Source organism: Salmo salar, chromosome ssa03 (assembly GCF_905237065.1).
Source record: "Salmo salar chromosome ssa03, Ssal_v3.1, whole genome shotgun sequence".
Taxonomy (NCBI): Eukaryota; Metazoa; Chordata; class Actinopteri; order Salmoniformes; family Salmonidae; genus Salmo; species Salmo salar.
Genome location: NC_059444.1, coordinates 37,784,955 through 37,809,616, shown reverse-complemented (window position 1 = coordinate 37,809,616; position 24,662 = coordinate 37,784,955). Strand labels below are relative to the sequence as shown.

Genomic DNA, 24,662 nt, shown 5'->3' with positions numbered 1-24,662 from the left:
CTATTGTAAAGTGTTTGTTCCACTGGATATCATAAGGTGAATGCACCAATTTGTAAGTCGCTCTGGATAAGAGCGTCTGCTAAATGACTTAAATGTAAAAATGTAAATGTACACACTGTGTCTGTATGGAGTCTGGAGTCTCTAGGGCAACAGGCCTGCCTGCTCTGCTTGGTGAAGATGGGGGAGGAGCAGACTGGCCAAGAATGGAGAGAAAAAATGCAAGGAAATCAAAAGCTTGCAGTGGCAACTGTACAAAGAGCTTTGACTTCTCAAACACGGCAGAAATCTTACACAATATGATTCCCCCTTAATTCAGTAACTTACTTCGATAACTAGCAAGTTAAACTTAGGGGTCACGTTAATGCAGAATTCTTAATATTTCACGCAGGAAAAAAAGAACGCATAAGAAATCTCTTGCTGTGTTTTGTAAATCAGATCTAAAATGCTTCTTATTGTAATTTCAGTCAATTTTTTTTGCTTCCGTTGCATTTCACTCAGATGAGAATTCATGAATGGGCATTCTATCAGCAGACAGCACTCTGACTGATGTGTAGCTATTTTTCTCTGGTAAAATGCAAGATTAACTTTAGGAAATGTAGCTGGCTACATCATTTCTGTGATAAACATTATAAATATGGCCATGCATCGTTTTTGCAAAAAATACTTAGCTTTTTCATTGTAAGCTCATTTACTTGTGTGGCTGCAAACCAAATAGCGTTGCACTTCTGTTGTCATCTGATGAAAATTAAGCTATTTTCTGCCAAATGTGTTGCACTAATATATTTTCTGTGCAGGAAAACTATAGTTGAACGTGCCTGATCACTCTGTTGACTTTCAAGATAAAAAGCGACCCCCGTCAATACACAGCTGGACTCACCTGCTCCCGCTTTCTCCCGTTGTGCTATTTACAAACAAACACATAACTGGCTCAACTGATCTGGGGAACTATGATAAGCTTCATAATGTAAAATAATGTGACCTGGGAAATGAAGAACGCAATCTGCTAATGTATTGCACAAGTTGACCTGCAGGTATTGACTTAAAAAGTGGCTGCAAATATGAAAATGTATTTAAAAAAAGTTTCAAAGGTATTGAAAAACCATCCCGTGGCTATTTCCAAATACCACGGTAAACGCTATATATGGTATACCGCCCAAGCCTAGCTGCCATGATAATCTTGAATTAATCTTGAATAATGATGAGTGAGAAAGTTAGACGCACAAATTTCATACCCCCCAAAAATGCTAACCTCCCCTGTTATTGTAATGGTGAGAGGCTAGCATGTCTTTGGGGTATTATGTTTGTGCGTCTGTCACTTTCTCACTTCATTCAGGATTATCCGTAATCAATTGGAACATCCACATTAATGTAGAAGTTTTTAGAAACATATATTCTTATTTACAATAAAAGTGACTTCAAAATGACACAATACACTATTTACCATTAATTTCTATTGGGCACAAAATCATCTGAAACACAACTGAAACAAACAGAAAATGTATCCAACAGATTTGTAGTCACAAGCTTGATGTAGTCATTGCGTCCTATAAATATGGGACCAAATACTTAACTTTTTACTACTTTAATACACATAAGTGAATCTGTCCCAATACTTTGGTCCGCTAAAATGGGGCACTATGTACAAAAAAAGTTGTAATTTCTAAATTGTTCACCGGATATAGATTTAAAAAAAACTCAAATTAAAGATGACACTCTACACTTTAACCTCATAATGGAATCACTGTACCATTTGAAATCCTAAGTGCTGGAGTAGAGACAAAAAATAAAAATACAAAAACGGTCACTTTTGGAGCTCCCTGTAGACGCAGGGAAAGTGTTTACTGAACTCGCAAGGGTATGATAAGCACTAGGCATGAATAGCACGGACGTTTAGGTATAGTAACCATTTTTTCCGCATCTTTAATGCTGTCATTTCTAGTTTGTTCTTTATTTCAGAAGTTTTGCATGAGCTCGACGTTCAGTGTTCTAAACACTAAGGAACACTCCTTACCAGAATCATTGACAGTGGTCCTTTCATTGACAGAGGTCCAAAGTTCTTTATCTGATGGTTCAGCATCTTCCCTGAGGACAGACCAAAATGAAAGTCAGGTATGATTTTCAATGGGTAAGTTCACTGCCAAGATCCTACAGTGCAAAAAGTGAAATCTAAGCAAGCCATAATATCTTATATTGAGTGATATAACGTCATTGGCAAATCATTTGGATTATGTTAACCAAAAAAAAAGGCATAATACAAGTAATTTATCTTATTTCAATATATTTTACCTTAATAACATTTACACTTTAGCAGACGCTCTTATCCAGAGCGATTTACAGTTGTGAGTGCATACGTTTTCAGATTGTTTTTCTTTTTCATACTGGTCCCCATGGGTATTGAACCCACAACCCTGGTGTTTCAAGCGCCATGCTCTACCCAACTGAGCCACACAGGACCATATCTTGTATTAAGCCTTTTTTAAAGTTAAAATAAGCAAAATTATCTGCCAATGACGTTAAATAATTTTGCTTGGTAGAAAAAGAAAAAAATGTAAGTGAATTATCCCTCAATATATTATAGCTTGCTTTTGATTTCACTTCCTGCAGCGTAGTCACCACTGTAGCGACATTCAAATCTGTTTTTCATCCTTCCCCTAATACCCCTCAAATCAGGGACCGATTCAGTCCTCTCTGTACACTAGGTGACTGTATTCTCTGGTCAATCAATTATATTAATAAATCAATTTACTACCTGGGAGAAAAGAAAACCAGCAGCACTGCAGACCTTGAGGCCTGGATTTGAATACGTCTGTTCCACAGCTGACACTCACTCAGTTTCAGGTGAGTGCTCTCTTTTCACACCCTTTGCCTCGGTCTTCTCATTTCTGACACCACGTCCTCTTTTCTGTTTTCTCTTTCTGCCTCTTCTTTTCTGTCCTTGGGAACCCGTTGCCTCAGCCTGCAGTTTCCCTCTCTGTATACAATATATATGATAGTCATAAAAATGCACAGTCTGACTCAAAGCCATGCCTTTTCATATGTTTTCTTTAATGAATTTAAATGTATCACACCTATGTAAACTTCAAAACAAGGTGGATAAACATGTAGATAATACTAGATAGATAATACTAGACGGCGTAGACACTTATCCAAAGTAACTTACAGTATACAGTGACATCACATGATATTAACGTGTTATAAAAGTGTTATAAAAGTGGATAATTAACGATAGCGAGGGAGAGAAAGGGGAAAGATATAGTTGTCACATTTTTACATTAAGTAAAAACAAAAAACCAAAAAAAAAGTAATGTCATTTCAGCCCAGTCCAAAGGCAACGCAGAGTTTGCCCCCCAGGTGGGGATAGAACTCACTCTGTTTCAATGGTGCCGTGACTCAGATTACAAATCGGCTGTAGCAGACTAATAGGGAGCGAGTGTAGTGGATGTGGAACTAGCAGGCTGGAATTGGTAGCCGTCATGGGGTGATGTCACCCGCGCCGAGATCTCACGGCAACTATTTCTCATTGAGTAACAAGCTCCGTCTGTCAGCACGGTTGACTTCAGTGCCAAGGGTTGTGTACAGAGAGAGGGTGAGATGGAACTCACTCGGTAACAGCAACATGTTGGTGTTCCATTTGCCTTCCAATCTGGGCCCATATTCCTAATGCTTCTCAGAGTAGGAATGCTGATCTAGGATCAGCTCCTCTTAGTTATTCTGATCTGAAAGGAAAAACTTATTCTAGATCCCTTCTACTCTGAGACACTTTGTGAATACAGCCCCAGGTTAAGGAGAACTATGGCCATACAATACAATGAAATATAGGGAAAGTGGTAGGAAGTTGTTGCAGTCCATCATTTTCTTAAAACCTCAAATTGCAGTGCCTTTAGTATTGTCGTATCTATTGTTGATACCGGTATCACCTGTATCTCGTTCTTCACTTCTCCGCTTGTCTCCGATTGAGAATCCTGGAGAGGGCATGCCTCAGTGTGGGACACCTGCTCCTCTGTTAGGCATTCGGTTGAGATTGGTTCTTTGTCATTGGCCATCTCAATTCCCCCTGAATCATCCACAGACCTTCTGTCCTCCTCTGGGTCAACGTCCTTAACGGGTTGGTATTGACTTATCTCTGCCTGACTGTAGTCTTCATGGAGGGTATTCAAGTCAACATCCTTAATGGGTTGGTATTGACTGATCTCGTCACTGTAGTCTTCAGTGGTCATTATGGAGTCTTCATGGAGGCTATTCAGGTCAACATCCTTCATGGGTTGGTATTGACTGATCTCGTCACTGTAGTCTTCATCGAGGCTATTCAGGCTATTCAGGTTCACTTCACTACTTATGCTGTTATCGGATTGCTGCAAGTCATGAGAGAATTCTTCAAAGAACTCTTCAATGCTCTTCAAAGGCCTGGCTGTGTTGTTAGAGCTTGGTTGTTGGCACCTTGTCATGACTCCTGTTTCATTGACATTTTCCCTACATTTACCATCTGCTGAAGAGAGTAATTCATTCATCATTACATCAGAACATTTCTCCCTACAAAGTTTTTTTGTTTTTAGGTGCATCTTCAAATCAGTATGGGATATAAAAGTCCTTGGACACACCGGGCACTTGTATGGGCCGTTGTTGTTGTGTTTTAACATGTGCCTTCGCATATCCAGCATTCGAGCAGTAGTTTTCCCACACACATGGCACTTTCTGGAACAGTCTTTTGTGTGTCCTCTCAGATCATCTGGGAGCTGGAAAGTGTCCCCACAGTAAGGACACTTGTATTCACCAGGGACAGATTTGAGGTGGAGCCCGGTAGTAATTACTTCATCAGAACATTTCTCCCTGCAAGATCTTTTTGATCTCAGGTGCGATCTCAAATCAGCATTTGATATAAAAGTCTTTGGACACGCAGAGCACTTGTATGCTCCATTGTTGAAGTGAATTAGAAGGTGCCTTCGCAAACCCAGCATACGAGTAGTTATTTTCCCGCACACATGGCACTTTATGGAGCAGTCTTGCGTGTCTCCTTTCAGATCAGGTTTTTTGTCTCCTTTCAGATCAGGTTGTTTGTCTCCTTCCAGATCAGGTTGTTTGTCTCCTTCCAGATCAGGTTTTTTGTCTCTTTCCAGATCAGGTTTTTTGTCTCCTTCCAGATCAGGTTTTTTGTCACCTTCCGGATCAGGTTTTTTGTCACCTTCCGGATCAGGTATTTTGTCTCCTTCCAGATCAGGTTTTTTGTCTCCTTTCAGATCAGGTTTTTTGTCTCCTTTCAGATCAGGTTTTTTGTCTCCTTTCAAATCAGTTTTTTTGTCTCCTTTCAAATCAGGTTTTTTGTCTCCTTTCAGATCAGGTTTTTGTCTCCTTTCAGATCAGGTTTTTTGTCTCCTTTCAGATCAGGTTTTTTGTCTCCTTTCAGATCAGGTTTTTTGTCTCCTTTCAGATCAGGTTTTTTGTCTCCTTTCAGATCAGGTTTTTTGTCTCCTTTCAGATCAGGTTTTTTGTCTCTTTTTAGATCAGGGTTTTTTTTCGGATCAGGTCTTTGCTGTACAGTTCTCCCACAGTAGTCATCACCATTTTCCTCACTATTATCCTTTTTGTTCATCTCCTCACAGCCATGCTTCTGGTGATCCTCTAAGTCCTCACTGAATTCAAAGTCTTGCCCACACTGGGTGCATTGATGTGACATCTGATCAATGTGAGATCGCATGTGTCTTGTCAAGCCCAGTGTGTCAGTGAAAGTCTTGCCACAGAAAGAGCATGCTTTGACACGTTGGCTTCTTTTGTGAGAGGTGTTGGATGGCTCAGGAGTTTGAGAGTCCTGAGGTACACTCTCTGAGCGTTCTTTTCTGTTCTGCCCTTTGGCCATATGACCTCTGTGCTCCTCTGAGCGAAAGCTTCTTTTGTGAGAGCTGTTGGATGGCTCAGGAGTTTGAGAGTCCTGAGGTACACTCTCTGAGCATTCTTCTCTGTTCTGCCCTTCTGCCATATGATCTCTGTGCTCCTCTGAGCGAAAGCTTCTTTTGTGAGAGCTGTTGGATGGCTCAGGAGTTTGAGAGTCCTGAGGTACACTCTCTGACCGTTCTTCTCTGTTCTGCCCTTTGGCCATATGACCACTGTGCTCCTCTGAGTGAAAGTTCTGTACGGGATGTTGCAATTCCTCCTCCCTCTTATGAGATGATGGACAATGAGGAGATGCATGGACTCCACCTAGTGTTGAAAAGAGAGAAGTGAGCAAGACATCTCCATATTGACATTAACTCAATCAAAGTAAAAGAGCACAAGTATGACAGATCTGGTGCTTGATAAAAATAGAATAGACCACATTTGAACAAAGCTCAATAAAGTGAAAGGATACAGAACTTTCCTAAAATAAAGAACAAGGTACTGCAGCCTTATAGATGCAGAGAAAGTGTTTACTGAACTCGCAATGGAATGATAAGCACTTAGCTATTCTCACAGCAGAATATCATGGACATTTAGGTCTAGTAACCACTTTCTTTGCATCTTTAAGCCTGTCATTTCTAGTTTCTTCTTCTTTATTCAGGAGTTTTGTATATCTAAGGAGCTTGACGTTCACTGCTCTACACTCACTAAGGAACTTTTCTTACCAGACTCATCGACAGTGGGCCCTTTATTGACAGTGGTCCAAAGTTCATTATCTGATGGTTCGGCATCTTCCCTGAGAAGAGTCCAAAATTAAAGTCAGTTATGATTTTCAATAGTCGAGTTCATTGCCAAGGTCCCTTACCCAGCGAACTGAGAACATTATCAGAACATAAGCTAGGGTTTTTATATAACATTAGGTTAACATTCTAAAAACATTCAAATAATGTTTTTCATACGTTTTTTTGTTTGTTCAGAAAGCATTTTAAATGAAATATCCTTGGAATGTTTTAACATTCACTAAAATGTTGTGCACAAAATCTGTAACAACCACCACAGAACATTCCCCAAACGTTCTCCAGGTTATGTAATAACAAAATGTACCAGTAATGTTTTTCAGAAGAGCAACGTTCTGAGAATGTTCTTGCAACAGCAGGCGAATATTTTATACAAACATTATATAATCATCATTACAACTGGACAGTTTTTGTGTTAGGAGAACATTTGTGGCAACCTAACAAATATTCTGGGAACTTTCATAGAACCAATTTTGGTTTGCTGGGTAGTCAATACTGTAGGGGTCTTCAAATCTGGGTTGAGGTCTGCACCACTGTTGGTTTTCATCCTTCCCCTAATACCCCTCAAATCAGGGACCGATTCAGTCCTCTCTGTACACTAGGTGACTGTATTCTCTGGTAAATCAATTATATTAATAAGTCAATTTACTACCTGGGAGAAAAGAAAACCAGCAGCACTGCAGACCTTGAGGCCTGGATTTGAATACGTCTGTTACACAGTTGACACTCACTCGGTTTCAGGTGACCGCTCTCTTTTCACACCCTTTGCTTCAGTCTTCTCATTTCTGACACCACGTCCTCTTCTCCATTTTTTCTTTCTGCCTCGTCTTTTCTGTCCTTCTTTTCTGTCCGTTGCCTCAGCCTGCAGTTTCCCTCGCCTTATGATCAGCTTTAGCGAGGTCTTGGGTAATGACATATCGCTAATGTCAAGCGTATGTACTCCAACCTTTTCAATCTTTAAACTTGTGATACCAGGTCCTATTTTCTGTCCTTTCTTTCTGCCTCTTTTTTTCGGTACTTGGGAACTCGTTGCCTCAGCCTGCACTATTCCTCTCTTTAGGGTCAGTGTTAGTGATGACTTGGGTAGCGGCATATCGCTTTCGTCAAGTGTGTCTGTTTCAATCTTCTCATTTGCAACGCCACGTCCTCGTCTCCGTTTTTTCTTTCTGCCTCTTCGTTTCGGTCCTGGGCGTCTTGTTGCCTCAGCCTGCAGTCTCCCTCTCCTTAGAATCAGTGTTAGCAAGGACTTGGGTAATGGCATATTGCTAATGTCAAGCCTGTTCAAACGCAGTACAGGCTGACGGCGCAGACAGGCAGCTGTCAAGCGGCTGGTTTTCAGCCCGCTGCGTGTCTGAGGGCAGAGAACAGCTTCTCTCCTAGTCTCTTTTATCGACTCTTTGTCGATTGTCTTGCGTTTAACCATTATATCAGTTGCGTCCTCTATAGTCTCGACCTCTACCTCCACAGAAGCAGAACCAGCTGGTGGTTTTACAGTCCAGACCCTACAATCTGCCATTTGGCAGTCCCAACTCATCTCTGGTTCATCACATGGGAAAGGGCTTTGATATCCCTGCATGGTGGGATAGGACTGTCTCTCTGGGTCAGTTTGGTAAGAGGCACTTTCTTCCTTCACAGAGGAAGGGGAAGACAGTGAAGAGAGGATGTAGTCACCACCAGTGGACCTTAGAGCTAGAAACAAGGAGAGCATCACGAGTAAACATCAGGAATAACTATTGAGATCAATGATAACTTTTTTCTTCATTTCCTGCATTTCCTAATTTCTACCCATAAATATAGAAATTCAGGCAAACAGGAAAGTCAATTATTTCCAAATCCTGTACCCCACCTACCATTGGTGTCTAACTGTTTTCCATTTTTATGGTGATGGAGGAGTGCCTGTAATGGCTCAGGGTGAGCCACAGACTGCACACACTCCTCTAAGAGAGCAGGGGCAAGGTTGAGCCACGATGCAGTCTAAGAGGTGGAGAAAGTAAAAACGGCGTTTCAAGGTCTTGACTGGAATCAAAGGCACTTTGGGCCAAATAATTACTTGAGATCCACATGCATACTAGGTATGGTGCGCAAGTGCTCGATTCAAGGTTTGTATTTGATTGCTAATAATCAATGTACAAATTCTATTAAGTAGCAGGTTACATTAAAACCACTGACAACATTTCAAACTCTAAGACGTGTTCATTATTTGTGGGATATATGTCAAGTGCAGTGAAAATGTTACATTTCGTTTTCAGTTGTATCAGAACAACCAGAAATTGTAGCAACCGATAGCATACCATAAACTTGTTGCATTCGTCCTCCTTTCACGCTGACATGTAAGTACATGTACAGATTCTTTCAAATGCCCATCCGTAATGCATACCTCAAATGATGTACAGTAAAATAATACCTGTTTAATGTTTGGAGCAGGAAGCAGTTTCTCCAGTCTGGACAGGAACTCCCACACAAGAATCTGCAGTGTTGAGTCATACTTGGGACCAAACTCCTCTGGAAAAACATTCTAAAATACAGGACAAGCAGATGACAGTCAAAAGTACATACATACATCAATTATGTCTCTATAACACAAGCCTAGAAATATGGTTATTGGTTTGCTATTCATGGGAAGAAAACGAGTTCCATTGAAATGAATGGCTCACTGGCACCAGATTGGAACCGGAAGCAATGAAATGTAATCATTTCACTTTTCCCCAGCATATTTTGACACTGGCCGTGTCCAAAATCAGTCTCGCCTACTACTTACTAAAACGATATACTGTGTACTAATCATACTACATGCTAATTAGAACGTACGGTTACATAAAAACGAATGCAGTAAGCAACAAATATCAACATACCAGGTTTATTCATACTGAGAATACCTCATCTAATGTTCGACTGAGTTGATTCCTGCCGTTGGTTAATTTTGATTATCTTCCTCAATCGTGTGCAGCGAATTCTACTAGACGATAAGCCGCAATGAGTATGCCATCCTGGTGTTTTAAAATATACTACATTTTTTGAACACCTGACCCTAGGTAACGTAACTAGGATCTGGTTTCAATGGCGGTCACGTCACGGCCTACGTCACTACCTTATCCGCTTGAATAAAATATTAACTAGCAAGATGGAGATCACAGAGGTTATTTTTAATGAGTGCATTTTGCAAGTGTAAATGTAATGTACTAAAAACACTTAGCAATGAGGCCTAGTGCACTCGTGATGGCCGATGCTTAATTTTGCACGCTTTGGATATCAAAGCCATATCAGATATCTTGATGGTAAAACAGTGTGCTTTGAGCTCAATAATGATCGTTGGGAAATACAAAGTTATACCTACAGAAAGCTGACCATCCTCTCTTTAATATGGACAACTAGTTGTTTCCAAAGTAGTTTTTGACCCCAGTAATTGCATTTTGAAATGTTATACACTCACGAGGGGGGAGAGAGTGTGTGAACATTACAGAACTCACTCATTACAGCAGCCGGCTCCAGCGAAACAGGAAGGCCCAGTGGCAGGGCAGACCATTTTATTACAGGAATCATGTGGATAATGCAATTTACTGTTGAACAAATTCATGGTTTTATCCACCCCAAAAATAGGACGTTTCGATTGAGGTGATCAGGTAGAATGTGTAGCTCACACCCGTTTCATTCCAAGTGCCAATGCCGTTTAGCAAACTCCAGGGGACTAATTTATCAATATTACGTCGGAACTATTCTAAAATAATACATACGGAAGGAATTTGGAATATTCGTATGCATAGTGATTTATCAAGCAATCCTACGAGCATCATACACACACACAGGTGGTAGATCACCATTGTTTTCAGTCCCGGTGCTTGAGCACAGCCTTTGCTATTTGCATTTTGAAACTCCCATAGTTAACCATATATGATGAAAATCATCCCTTTAAAGCCCCGTTGTGAATTTACAACCCCGTACCATGAAAAACAATGGCTCAACCACAAAAATAAAATATTTTTGTTGTTGTTGATCCAAGACTGTAATAAAAGGTGCTAGTGTCAGAGGTTGAGTGCAACCAAAACATTTTACTTGGCTCGCTCAGTTGTGGCTTGACCAGTAAAAATACAAACATAGTGTGGGAGAAAGTAGGAATTGCAGTGAATGCCGCCTCTTCAGAATGCCGGTCAGTGGTGGAGATAAAGTAAAGTGATTTGATCTTAAGTTAAATGCCAAAAAGGCACTAATAGTTCACAGGCAGGACATTGGTGCAACTGGAGGGTGGCAGAGAACCTATAAAAGGTTCTACAGCTGCACCATCGAGAGCATCCTGACAGGTTGCATCAGTGCCTGGTATGGAAACTGCTCGGCCTCCGACCGCAAGGCCCTACAGAGGGTAATGCGTACGGCCCAGTACATCACTGGGGCCATGCTTCCTGCCATCCAGGACCTCTATATCAGGCGGTGTCAGAGGAAGGCCCTAAAATTTTCTACGACTCCAGACACCCTAGTCATAGACTATTCTCTCTGTTACCGCACGGCAAGCTGTACCGGAGCGCCAAGTCTAGGTCCAAAAGGCTTCTAAACAGCTTCTACCCCCAAGCCATAAGACACCTGAACATCTATTCAAATGGCTACCCAGAATATTTGCATTGCTGCTACTACTCTCTGTTATTATCTATGCAGTCACTTTAATAACTCTACCGACATGTACATATTACCTCAATTACCTAGACTAACCTGTACCCCCGCACATTGACTCTGTACCGGTACCCCCTGTATATAGCCTCGCTATTGTTATTTTACTGCTACTCTTTAATTATTTGTTACTTTTATTTCAAAGTTTTTTGCAGGTATTTTTCTTAAAACTGCATTGTTGGTTAAGGGCTTGTAAGTAAGCATTTCACTGTAACGTCTACACCTGTTGTATTCGGCGCATGTCACAAATAACATTTTATTTGAGTGAGATGAGCCTCTCTCCTCTAGAACTAAGAATTGCCGGCATCATATGAGATACGGCAGTGGTTCCCAACCCCTTTCAGTTACTGTGCCCTGAAGTACCCCCTCATGTGCATTTTACCAGTAAGCATATGGTCTCATGAATCTTGTCATGTACCCCCTGTGGATTGACCAAGTACCCCCAGGGCTCCTAGTACCCCTGGTTAGAACCACTACTGTAAGGGATACCACTGGGGGGTGGCAGTGACCCCCAGCCCGGTGTCTGACTCAAGGCCATTGCAAGTTCAGGTTGAAGGTAAGGATACAGCATATCAATTTCAATCAATTCATATTTATTTATCATGATATTGAAAACAAATTGTTTTTTCTTTGTCCTGTGTTTAAAACAAATAATTGCAGGCTAATGATTCGGAACAAAATGAATCAAACAATAACACGACAAGTCATTAATACACATAAAAGAACGTCTATTGCAGAGAGTGACTCGCAGAGATCCAGTCCCCGTGCCACCCAGGGGGAGTTAACTGGTGACAGTGCCAACCAGGGGAAGTCAACTCGTGCCAGTGCCACATCAAGTCGGGAGCCAACGGTGCTGACTGACACGGTGCTGAAAAAACAAGACGGCATCAATAACTCCATCCTCGAAATAAACAATCAAATGAGGGAGGCATTAAATAACATAAATGATTCACTAAAGCAACTGGTCACATGTGCAAATCCAATGTTCAATGAATAAAAAAAATGGATCTAAACTACATTTGTGCTTCAGCCACAACCCTTGAGCATGCCAATTGTGTGCTCCGCCATGGACCTTGTAAGCGCATAGGCCCTCTCCTGTGCCGTCATCAGCGGAGTAGGAAATTAACACTGCCAAATGAGGGTAGATTTTGTCTTTGGCGGTTAGAATGTATATTTCACCAGCCACGTTGGCGGGTGGTCACACACAGCATTTGGGAAGAGTTTTATTATTTTTATCCAAAGCCCACTTGTAGAAGGCTACTAAAGTGTGCTTTAGCTCGTTTCTTGGCCAGTTACACTGTTTTGTTCACATGCCAGGTTGTTTTCAATGTTAATTTGCTGCAACTATCTGCTGCTAGGAAGACATCTCGCAGTCTGAGATTTTTTAAATCACAGACAAGCTGAGTGCCCAAGTTACCACAGTAGCAGCCTGTCCCTTAAAGGGCCAGCTGAACATTTGTCTCATCTAATGATTGTGCTTGATTGAGAATGGATCACCACCAAAAACTTTTATTCATGAACTTTTAGTCATTGTTCTCCTAGATTTATTTGTGTGTGTCTACATTTCTACTTAGGAGCACATCATGTACTCCTTGTAAAAAATGTTAGCGTAGAGCCCTGAACTATGATAATAAATAAGTCGTATCACTCAGCATTTTGTGGCAGGGCAGGTACTTTGTTGATTATTGATGTTCAGTTGTAGACGTTCTTGATGTTCTTGTTTTTATCATCGGATCTAAATGATTTATTTTAACATACATTGGTTAAAAGACGCAAGTCATAAAAATGAAATGAAGCAATACCCCATTATTTCTTACTAGTAGTACATGTATTGTTTTTGAAACATTAGAAAGCATGCTCATCCATGTTTTTGTGATTTTTGGTGTAATTATGGAAAAACATATTTTGGCTGATAAAAAAAATCTGAGTGGCTGGTAGATTTGTTTTCATATACCTGCCACAGTGGCTGGTGGACCAAAAAGTTCATTTCCCACCCTTGTCATCAGCCAGGGTTTTAACAGATCACCTCTGTTTCCTACAAAGAGAGAGAACCATTAGGACAAATCAAGTTGCTTTAGCAATGTCAAATATACTTCAAATGAGTAGTCAACACTCACCAATAAGCCATCCATCTTCAACAGCTCCCTCCTGTAAGCGAAGGCCAACATTGCTGTTCTGCAGAATGAGCGAGTCGTGTGTTCCACCTGGCCACCACATTCAGTAGCGTCTTTTGGGCATCACATATGACATTCATTGAGCGGAAAACTTTTCTGTTCATAGTTGAACCCATTTTGGGATGGTGCTTTTATCGAGATGTGGTACCATCTATTGCGCTGATCGTATTTGAGAAACCGTTGATGGCAAACAAACCCCTCTTGACTTCAACCTTTTGTGTGACGGTGTATGGAAATTGGATGCAACTGTAACCTTTGCTGATGATTACATCCAAAACAGCTGGCATGAATCAGCTCATCTAGGTTTGTGAGATGCCAAACCAATGGCAAGCGCCAGCTGAAATATTCTGTTGCCAAAAAGCAGAAAGTGGATAGCACTTGGATGTGCACTGGAATGGCATGCATTTTCTTTGTTTGCCTTTCTAAGGTAGGTATTAAATCTTGGCATAAATCCAATAATATTGGCTTTGGGAAGTGATATCTTTAATTCCTGCAACAACAAAAAAGTCCTACCCGCCTAAAAACACGCTCTCTGCGAAATGCAGCATGTGCCACATTTTCCAACAGAGCAAGATCAGCCATCTCCCATTATCTCAGTCTTTTACAGTATTTCAACAATGGTTTCACACGTCCCTCTAATTTGACAATTTACTGTACTTTATATGGATTATTATCTTAACAAATGTGGTCAAATTATATTAAACAAAAATATATATAGAGCACGCAGATTAGTTTCCCTGAGTTCGTATCTGACAGTTTGGCAGGAATTCTTCGGATGTGCAAACCCACAGTTTAATAAGCTTTCTGGGTGGCTGGTCTCAGACGATCCTGCAGGTGAAGAAGCCGGATGGAGTTCCTGGGATGGCGTGGTTATATGTGGTCTGCGGTTGTAAGGCCGGTTGAACGTACTGCCAAATTCTCTAAAACGTCATTGGAGGTGGCTTATGGTAGAGAAATTAACATTAAATTATCTGGCAACAGCTCTGGTTGACATTCATGCAGTCAGTATGTCAATTGCATGCTCCCTCAACACTTGAGACATCTGTAGCATTGTGTTGTTACAAAACTGCACATTTCAGAGTTGCCTTTTGTCACCAGCACAAGGTGCACCTGTGTAATGATCATGCTATTTACCCTGTAAGCAGACTATGGACAAGGTAAGGAAACCAATGTCACTATCCCTTTAATTGTTGCCCTAATAGTGGTAAGTGAACCCATTGCCTGATTTATGAAGGTCAACACCCTCTTTTTGTTTGTGAGTTCTATGCCTTTTCCCATAGTGATCCCACATGGGATTTTACCTGTTACCTAATTTTTATACCACAGTGAAACAGGGAGCCATGGAAGGCCACAACACAGTTCCTTAGGGTGAGATTAACTTTAAAAAGTAGAATGTTAATGCAGATTTTATTTAGTTTGATTTTATTTATAAGAATACAGATGACTGTATCAGGAAAAGTCTGAGTTTGTAAGTCATAGGTCAAAACATGGATTGCCATTTCGAAGGAAAGGCTTGGCTGAACACAAAAAGCGATAATTTTGAAAAGATTATGATTTCCATTAACTAAGAATTGCCGGCATCATACGATGTTACACCCTCCATTATAGACGTTAAGAGTCTAAAATAGACATTCAAAACTTACAGATTTCTTGATCTAAATCTATCATAACATTTGTTGTCATTTGAAATGTTTTTAAAATGTCAGCAGAAGGCACAGTACTTTAGAGTCGCATAATTATAGGTAGCCTGAATAGTATCCGCCTCATTTTCTAACGTTGCTATGGGCACAGACAAACAACAGAAGTGATGGATACGACTTCCGCTTGACTTCCCTAATGCAGTGAGCGGTGGCAAACTTGCTGTAGTAAATTATTCGAAGGAGTCAATTTATAGAGCATAAAAGTAAACAAGTGTAAGTGTAACGATAAACTATAGGCTACATAGCCTAACTATAAAATGTTTGTGAGCATCCACACTAGAGGAAAGTTTACAATTTATTGTTCTACAGTCCCTACACCTGTCGATCAACTGATCAACGCATCCCACTGCACGCTGCCTATTAATACAACAAGACCATTCTGTGCTTTCAGGGTGTGTTTATCATAGTGACAAATGCAAATAATAGGCTACTTCAATGTACAGTGCATTCAGAAAGAATTCAGACCCCTTGACTTGTTCCACATTTTGTTACGTTACAGCCTTATTTTAAAATTGATTAAATACATTTTCCCTCAGCAATCGCCACACAATAATAACCCATAATGACAAAGCGGAAAACAGGTTTTTAGAAATTCCTTATTTACATAAGTATTCAGACCCTTTGCTATGAGACTCAAAATTGAGCTCAGGTGCATCCTCTTTCCATTGATTATCCTTGAGATGCTTCTACAACTTGACTGGAGTCCACCTGTGGTAAATTCAATTGATTGGACATGATTTGGAAAGGAACACACCTGTGTATATAAGGTCCCACAGTTGACAGTGCATGTCAGAGCAAAAACCAAGCCATGAGGTCGAAGGAATTGTCCATGGAGCTCCAAGACAGGATTGTGTGCCTGAATACTCGTAAAAAATGTTTTTTTTATTAAATACATTTTGCTTTGTCATTATGGGGTATTGTGTGTAGATAGATTAAATAAAAATAATAATCATCAATTTTAGAATAACGCTGTAACGTAACAAAATGTGGAAAAAGTCAAGGGGTCTGAATACTTTCCGAATGCACTGTACATGTGCCTATACTGCCAATCCACTTTTCTGGACACTGGTTGAAGTCAGTATATTTTGGGGTCTTTCAATTGAAAAAGACACTCCGGGACTATTCACAGATTGTTGATAAACACTCTTCTCATCTTTTTATCTAAAAAAAAACCTGTATGAGAAATGCATTTCAGCATGTATTTTCCAAGAGAATCTTAGCTAACACACACAATTTTAAGATATCAACAATTTAGTCGGTAAAAGTCTGAAGAATACGTCCCAGAACAAGCACACAAAATGTGGTGAATGCACAAGCTTCTGAAGCTAAGATATGATACAACAATATCCATTACATCCACATGTTATGGATATCATAAAGGATACTGACAAGGAAAAGAGAAAAAAACAATAAGTCTTGTAGTCGAGTCACTAAACCTTGACTCCGAGTCCAAGTGCTCAAGTCTGAGTCAGTAGGTCTGAGTTTTGAAGCTTCTCTTCTAATTTTCTGTTACATATATGACATTCTGCCACAAAGATTTTCCTCCCTGCCCAATGGTCATAACTGCCTGCAATATGCAATAGCCTATGAAACGAATAAGTAATTCAGGTTCACACACATTTTATTTTAACAATGTTGAATAGTTGTGTCAAATCAATAAGGATATTTTGAAGGGATGAATGGTCTCTATACGGAATTGGCTATTGCTCCTGTCAGACTGATGAGATTATTATTTGCAATAATTGTGACAGCTTCTCAGCTACATTTTTGTAATCGCCCACTGATATTTGTGGATGTATTTTATTTTTTTTTACTGCAGAGTGAAAACTAAAGGGAGACTTGTCAGAGAAACCTGGCTATGGGATGCAGGGGAGAAGTTGAGAGGGTAGAGTGACATGACAAATTGAAATACTTTTTTATACTCTAGGAGAGAGAGAAATAGCTAGACTGTTGTTTTGCAATTAAACTCAATACTATTGTTTTCAATTTCGTAAAGCAGTTTGTGTTTCTTAACCAGGTGTGGCTACCCAATGAGCAAGGGCTACCCAATAAGCACTGGGTCCATTCCATCAGCCTCATTGTGACGAATAACGTTGTTTTGATAGCTGCACTATATATACATAAGTATTAGTGGATTTGGCTATTTCAGCCACACCTATTGCTGACAGACGTATAAAATCGAGCACACAACCATGCAATCTCCATAGACCAACATTGACTGTAGAATGGCTTTACTGAAGCACTCAGTGACTTTCAATGTGGCACCGTCATAGGATGCCACCTTTCCAACAAATCAGTTTGTCAAATTTTTGCCCTGCTAGAGCTGCCCCGGTCAACTGTAAGTGCTGTTATTTTGAAGTGGAAATGTCTAGGAGCAACAACAGCTCAGCCGCAAAGTGGTAAGCCACACAAACTCACAGAACAGGACCGCCGATTGCTGAAGCGTGTTGCGCGTAAAAATCGTCTGTCCTCAGTTGCAACACTCACTACCGAGTTCCAAACTGCCTCTGGAAGCAACATCAGCACTTAGCTATTCATCAAGAGCATCATAAAATGGGTTTCCATGGCCGAGAAGCCGCACACAAGCCAAAGATCACCATGCCCAATGCCAAGCGTTGGCTGGAGAGGTGTAAAGCTTTCTGCCATTGGACTCCGGAGCAGTAGAAACGCGTTCTCTTGAGTGATGAATCACGCCTCACCATCTGGCAGTCAGATGGATGAATCTGGGTTGGGTGGATGCCAGGAGAACGCTACCTGCCCCAATGCATAGTGCCAACTGTAAAGTTTGGTGGAAATGGAATAATGGTCTGGGGCTGTTTTCATGGTTCAGGCAAGGCCTCTTAGTTCCAGTGAAGGGAAATCTTAATGTTACAGCATACAATGACATTCTAGACGATTCTGTGCTTCCAACGTTGTGGCAACAGTTTAGGAAAGGCCCTTTCCTGTTTCAGCATGATAATGCCCCTGTGCACAAAACGAGATCCAAACAGATATGGTTTGTCGAGATCGGTGTGGAAGAACTTGACTGGCCTGCACAGAGCCCTGACCTCAACCCCAAGAAACACCTTTGGGATGAATTGGAATACCGACTGCGAGCAAGGCCTAAACGCCCAACATCAGTGTCCGACCTTTTGTGGCTGAGTGGAAGCAAATCCCTGCAGCAATGTTCCAACATCAAGTGGAAAGCCTTCCCGGAAGAGTGGAAGCTGTTATAGCAGCAAAAGGGGGGACCTACTTCATATTAATGCCCATGATTTTGCAATGAGATGTTCGACAAGCAGTTGTCCACATACCTTTGGTCATGTCAGGCTCTACGTGGCTACGTTAGTGTCAACTATGAGTAGCTACCACAAGAGATTGGACTTCTGTTAACGTTACATCCTTGTTAACAATGGACCCTGTGTGAATTGGGTATCCCATGATCATACTACCAAATTCACACGAGGTCCATGCTGACAAATGACTAAAGGAAGCTATTTAGCTGTTATGGAAAAATGTTTGTCAATAACTGGAATATATCTAGCTACTTCTGGGGCAGGGACAAAGTACACTGTGTACCGGTTTCATAGCTAGCTAGTTACTTCCCTCATTGTAACGTTAAAGGGTAGGTAGCATGAGTTTTTACTAGGGGTGTGCCGAACTTGTCATACTCGTATTCATAATCTTATCCGTTTTAACAGTGCCTTCGGAAAGAATTCAGACTCCTCGACTTCCCCCCCCCCCAAAAAAAATTACATTATTCTAAAATGGATTACATTTTAAAAATGACCTCAATCTACACACAATACCCAATAATGACAAACCAAAAACAGGTTTTTAGAAAAAAAAAAAAAAAACGTATTTAAATAATTATCCAGACCCTTTGCTATGAGACTTGAAATTGAGCTCAGGTGCATCCTGTTTCCATTGATCATGCTTGAGGGAGATGACCAAGAACCTGATGGTCAGTCTGACAGAGCTCCAGAGTTCCTCTTCCAGAAGGTCAACCATCTCTGCAGCACTCCACCAATCAGGCCTTTATGGTATAGTGGCCAGACGGAAGTCACTCCTCAGTAAAAGGCACATGACAGCCCGCTTGGAGTTTGCCAAAAGGCACCTAAAGGACTCTCAGACCATAAGAAACAAGATTCTCTGGTCTGATGAAACCAAGATTGAACTCTTTGGCCTGAATGCCAAGTGTCATGTCTGAAAGAAACCTGGCACCATCACGACAGTAAAGCATGGTGGTGGCAGCATCATGCTGAGGGGATTTTTTTTCAGAGGCAGGGACTGGGAGACTAGTCAGGATCGAGGGAAAGATGAAGGAAGCAAAGTACACCTGCTTCAGAGTGCTTAGAACCCGATCGAACAACTCTGGAGAGAGACCTGAAAATAGCTGTCAGTGACACTCCCCATCTAACCTGATATAGCTTGAGAGGATCTGCAGAGAATGGGAGAAACTCTCCAAATACAGGTGTGCCAAGCTTGTAGCGTCATACCCAAGATAACTCAAGGCTGTAATTGCTGTCAAAGGTACTTCAACAAAGTACTGAGTAAAGGGTCTGAATACTTATGTAAATGTGTTTTTTTGGCAAACATTTCTAAAAACTTGTTTTTGCTTAGACATTATGGGGTATTGTGTGTAGATTGATGAGGGAGAAAAAAAACAATGTAATACATTTTAGGATAAGGCTGTAACTTAAGAAAATGTGGAAAAAGACAGGGGGTCTGAATACTTTCCGAATGCACTGTATGTTTTAGCATTTTTGCATCTTTATTAACTTATTTCCAGATATCTTCAGAACAACCCAAAATGCACTATTTCTCAACATCATATGGAGAACCAGTGTTACCTAGCTAGTTCCAGCTGGCTAATGTTAGCTACTAGCCATGCTAGCATGTAATTACATTCCAAACCAAGAGTTGGCGCTGGTGAGCTATGTACATCAACGAAAAATTAACCATATAAACAAATGCGCAAAACTGCATATTTTTTTCCTGTGCGTTTGGTAGTGGTAGTCGAGCGAGAGTTCTAATAGCTTTCAGTCATTTGTCGCTAGTAGCTAGTACTGTAATACCAACAAAGACTGGGTTACGACTCATTTGTGGCCTAAAATGAAAAGCTATCTTTGAAGTGGGACCGGTTTGTCTGGTTCAAGCAAGCGAATTGGAGAATGGGAACAGTGAACACGTCTACTGCATGCCGTTCTCATTTCGTCGCAGAGGACTTCGATTGCTTAGTACAACCAGTGGAAGGCAGGATTCGGAATGAGACTGAGTGAAACCAGGAACTGTGCCGAGCGTGAATGTGAAGCCCGTCTACATCGCTAGTGTCAGCAGGGATGGAGATAAACCAGATAAATTCTATGTGGATTTACATCACTATATTGCTATTGGATTAGCTAACTCTCCCTCGACTGGTGAAACGGCCTCTCCCTCTGAAGGCCTCTCCTTGGCTCTTCTTTGACTTTGGTTGCTAACTCAGTCGTCAATTGATAAGTCTCCTCTCTCTACTTTTTATCTGTTGGCTTTTTGTTGTTGTTGTGTTCTGTGGGACCCTGCTTGTGCTAGACTAGTTGTTCTCTGGCTTACTACTTAGCTATGTCGACCGTGGTGGTTGGCTAGCTAGACTAGTTAGCTGGTTAGGCTAGCTAGCAGGCTAAAATAAACTTCAGCTGGCTGGCTTGCTGGCTAAGAAAACTGCATATACTGGTAACATTATTTGATAACTGGTTAGATTTTATTTTTGTTTATTTAGCCTTTATTTAACTAGGCAAGTTAGTTAAGAACAAATCCTTATTTTACAATTACGCCTACCCCGGCCAAACCCTCCCCTAACCCGGACGACGCTGGGCCAATTGTGCGCCGCCCTATGGCGGTCGATCGCGGCCGGTTGTGATACAGCCCGGGATCGAACCAGGGTCTGTAGTGACGCCTCTAGCACCTTAGAGCGCTGCATTTCGCAAATGTTGGTTTACTTTAATGAAGGTGTAAGCTAGGTGTTGATTGCAACTGGCTGACTCACGCAGTGCTAACGTTAGCAGGTTGGTAGGGCTAATGTTATCAGGCTAGTAGGGCGAATGATAGCAGGCTACTTGGCTAGCAACCTTAAGCTGATTTGTATCAAACTGCATTGGGACTTTTGATGCGTATACTAATGCAAATCCATATATTACATGTTGTTACATTTATGCTACCTATCCTTTAACAGAAATCAAAACTCTCACGGTAGCTACCCTTAGTTGATGCTAATGTAGCCACGTAGAGCAACGTAGCTATCAAAACAAGTCCTTCGTCACTATGGGGCAACAATAGACCCCATGCATATTGGGTAGCCACACAGTCAAAAATCAAATAGTAGGCTGGTGACTGGTGATTATGGGGAAGCAAGAGTCGCTTGTGTGATGTGAAGCATATGATCGGAGGCGGAGCGGAGCCTGCCTGTCTGCCCACAGTCATCGCTTGCTTCGCTGCAGCTCACCAGCTGATGTAGGCTGTGTGTTCCGCACCCTTCCCACTGCTAGAGAACAGAACCCTCGCTGCTCTGCGCACCCAGCTTTGCTAATGTTCTGCTTATCATAGTAGCCTATTCAGTTCAAGTGCAAATATAAGTCACGAGAAGGTGAGTCCAAGTCACTAATGGTCGAGTCACAAGTCGTGAAAATCGGGACTCAAGTACTACAACACTGTCAATTATAGACCATATAAAACCTTGATGAACGTTAGCTATACTGATTAAGTTTCAAGATCCGATGAAAGGTGCATGTTTTACAAAAACGTTTAACCTAAAAAAAAAAACGTCATGAATGTAACATTGCCTGTCCCATTCACCCCCCTATCTTTACAAGACTGTAGAACATGCAAACAAAATTCAAGTGACTTCAACTTGGTTTGGATTGTTTTTCATTAACATCTCATCTTTTGTAACATATACTGGGAGACAGCTGTGAGTGGAAAAACAAGCTCAGTGAGCCCTGTCTAAAAACCATGAAACATGATTGTCTGAAAAACCTTTGATACTACTGTGTAATGGTCAGAATTCATGCAATTTCCTACTTAAAAACGTATCAAATAAAGCCTGAACTCCAACATATTGACTTCAAGGATAATTATGACATGGTTTCATTTGGAAATTAACTTTATTTGTGCATGCTCAGATTAACTTTTACACGGAATCACCCTATAAATCGTTCTATTTTCGCATACCCAAAATGCCTACTATTTAGAATGCAAGTATGGGTATTCAGACACAGCCACTGACCTGGAAGAAGAGTTCCCTCTCCTTTGGCTCCTCCATTAGCGTTTCAATCAGCTTCGTGAAGTTCGCCTCTGATGCTTCCACATTTGGATCTGAAACCTGCAGCAAGAATGCACAGTGGATGTTCATCCATAATGCCATTTAGCAAATATACTTACGGCCTTACATACTTGTATACTTAGTATTTTGAGGCGAATGTGGGAATAAAACCCACATTATAAGCACTGTGTTCCATGTTACAAGGACAACACTCCAACCAACTGAGCCATTAGAATCACGGTTCCTCACCTCTCCCTTATGATTGGAGATACAGCTCCTCATCCTGTTCAGGTGTGGCTGAACGGTGTCAGGGCGACACAACTCATCATCACAGCGACATAACTCTAGGACCAGCTGTCAATAAAATGAGAATTGAGTATTCATTGCAACAGGTGTATGTGTGATCGTTGAGTTTAATGTTGAAGTAGGTTGAGGTTTCCCCTAGATACTTATCTAAGGTAAATCTTGCGTTTCCTTCAATAAAGGTTCAGATTTGACGGTACACTGATCCTAGATCTGTGCCTAGCGGCAAATTCTGCGTCTTTCCCTCTTGTCACCCCCACTCACCCGTGCTCTTAGTCCCATGAGGAGTTGGACCCTCTCTCTGTAACTCATCAGCTCAGGGACTATTTCCAACACGGTGGTGGCAAACTCCTCCAGCAGTCCATAGTCCATGATGTCTCTCCGCTCGATCACCTGCCACAGAGCAGCACACACCAGCCGCAGGGGCGGAACAAAAAGACGCAGAGACGACAGAGGAAGACCTAGAAGAGAAGATTATGTGCGTTCAAAGATAACTTGAATGAAAAAGCAAGCTAGCTTCTATAACTTGGGCAGTACTTTATATAATGCCCCAACCCTTTCTGCACTTGTTCACGCCCCTTTCCAGCTCTTCTAGATACAGGCAGGTGTAAACAACAGTGCCATCCATGTCAGATATATAATGAGTAACAGTGGGAGGGAACACCTTTTTGGAATAAAATTGAGCCTTGATCAACGAGGAAGCCATAGAGATCCTATTGAATTATTATAATTCCTAATTCTATGGAGGAAGTTACAGTATATAACTACACACATTACACTAAAAAAACATTACTGTCTGAGTTGCACAACATTTCTAATGACTCATATTCTTGAGTTCTTATACTAATGCATTATTTTCTATCTGGTTATGGGTATTTTACTAAATTGGTTATGGTTTAAACACGTTCCAAGTCTCAAACCAGGGCCCAGCTTCAGGCTGAAGTGGGGAAGGGCTATGGTTCTGACGTGCAAAACGACTTGCCAAAATCTATAACTGACCCTTACCTTAACAAACCCTTAACCTTGACCCTAACCAAATGTTTTACAAATTCTCAAATTAAATATTTAAAGTCTGTATTACAACTAAATAAACCATCTTTGTTATAGCCCTTTCCGCGAGACTACTGGCAAAGATGGTGGTTGGCTAGCTACCTAGTAAGGTAGCTAGCTTGAAATTGTGGCAGCAATGCAGACTGCAACATGTCACCTATACAGTTAATTGCAATATATTAATAATTTACCCTGTTCCTCCCGGAGCGTTTGCATTTTGTGCTTTCGTAAACATTAGCTACACCAAAAACAGTAGACCTCTTCACAGATCTGTCCGTGAAAATCTTGTTTACAGCATCACACGGTGCATAGTACGACATTAATAACGCCTGTTTTTCTGTACCATGTTATCATCTTCAACGTTACAAATGTTTAAGCTACACAGTTGTTATTTGTAATATGTCCTATATAATGATACATTCAATTCTGCAACTGTGTTTATGTAGATAATCGTTTAAACAAATGGTTCAAACTGCAGGCAAAATTGTAGAAAGACAAATGGGGACCTTCCAAACACGTGATGTTTAAGTGCGGAAAACGTGATTTAAAAAGACGAGGGAAAACATGAGTGAGGATTTGTTTTTTACGGGTGGAAAATAACCAATTGTGGATGACGTGGAAAATCCGTAAAATAATCTTGCAGGTAAATTGTAAAATGGAGAATACTTCATTCCAGGCAGTCAGTTTACAACATAGCTGGGGTGGTCTCATTATACATATTCTGTTGCAAAACCTTTCGTCTCTTGCAAAACGTTTTGCAACAGAAACCGTTTACACCAAATGTTGTTGAGTTATGTTTTGTTCTTAAACGGAAGTTGTAGTTCAGTCTTGTCTCTCT

General features: G+C 41.0%; 1 protein-coding gene across 1 annotated transcript; it reads right to left on the bottom strand.

Annotated features, from left to right (window-relative positions):
* Window positions 1-3,024: 3,024 nt before the first annotated feature.
* Window positions 3,025-24,155, bottom strand: LOC106599937 (uncharacterized). Its single transcript, XM_014191279.2, has 9 exons — window positions 24,016-24,155; window positions 23,039-23,235; window positions 22,721-22,825; window positions 22,436-22,531; window positions 9,070-9,180; window positions 8,516-8,639; window positions 7,397-8,354; window positions 6,594-6,664; window positions 3,025-6,192 (listed from the first exon to the last, which is right to left on the bottom strand). The coding sequence occupies exons 1-9, from the start codon at window positions 24,038-24,040 to the stop codon at window positions 5,327-5,329; spliced, it is 2,553 nt and encodes an 850-aa protein (XP_014046754.2). The 5' UTR covers window positions 24,041-24,155; the 3' UTR covers window positions 3,025-5,326.
* Window positions 24,156-24,662: the final 507 nt, after the last annotated feature.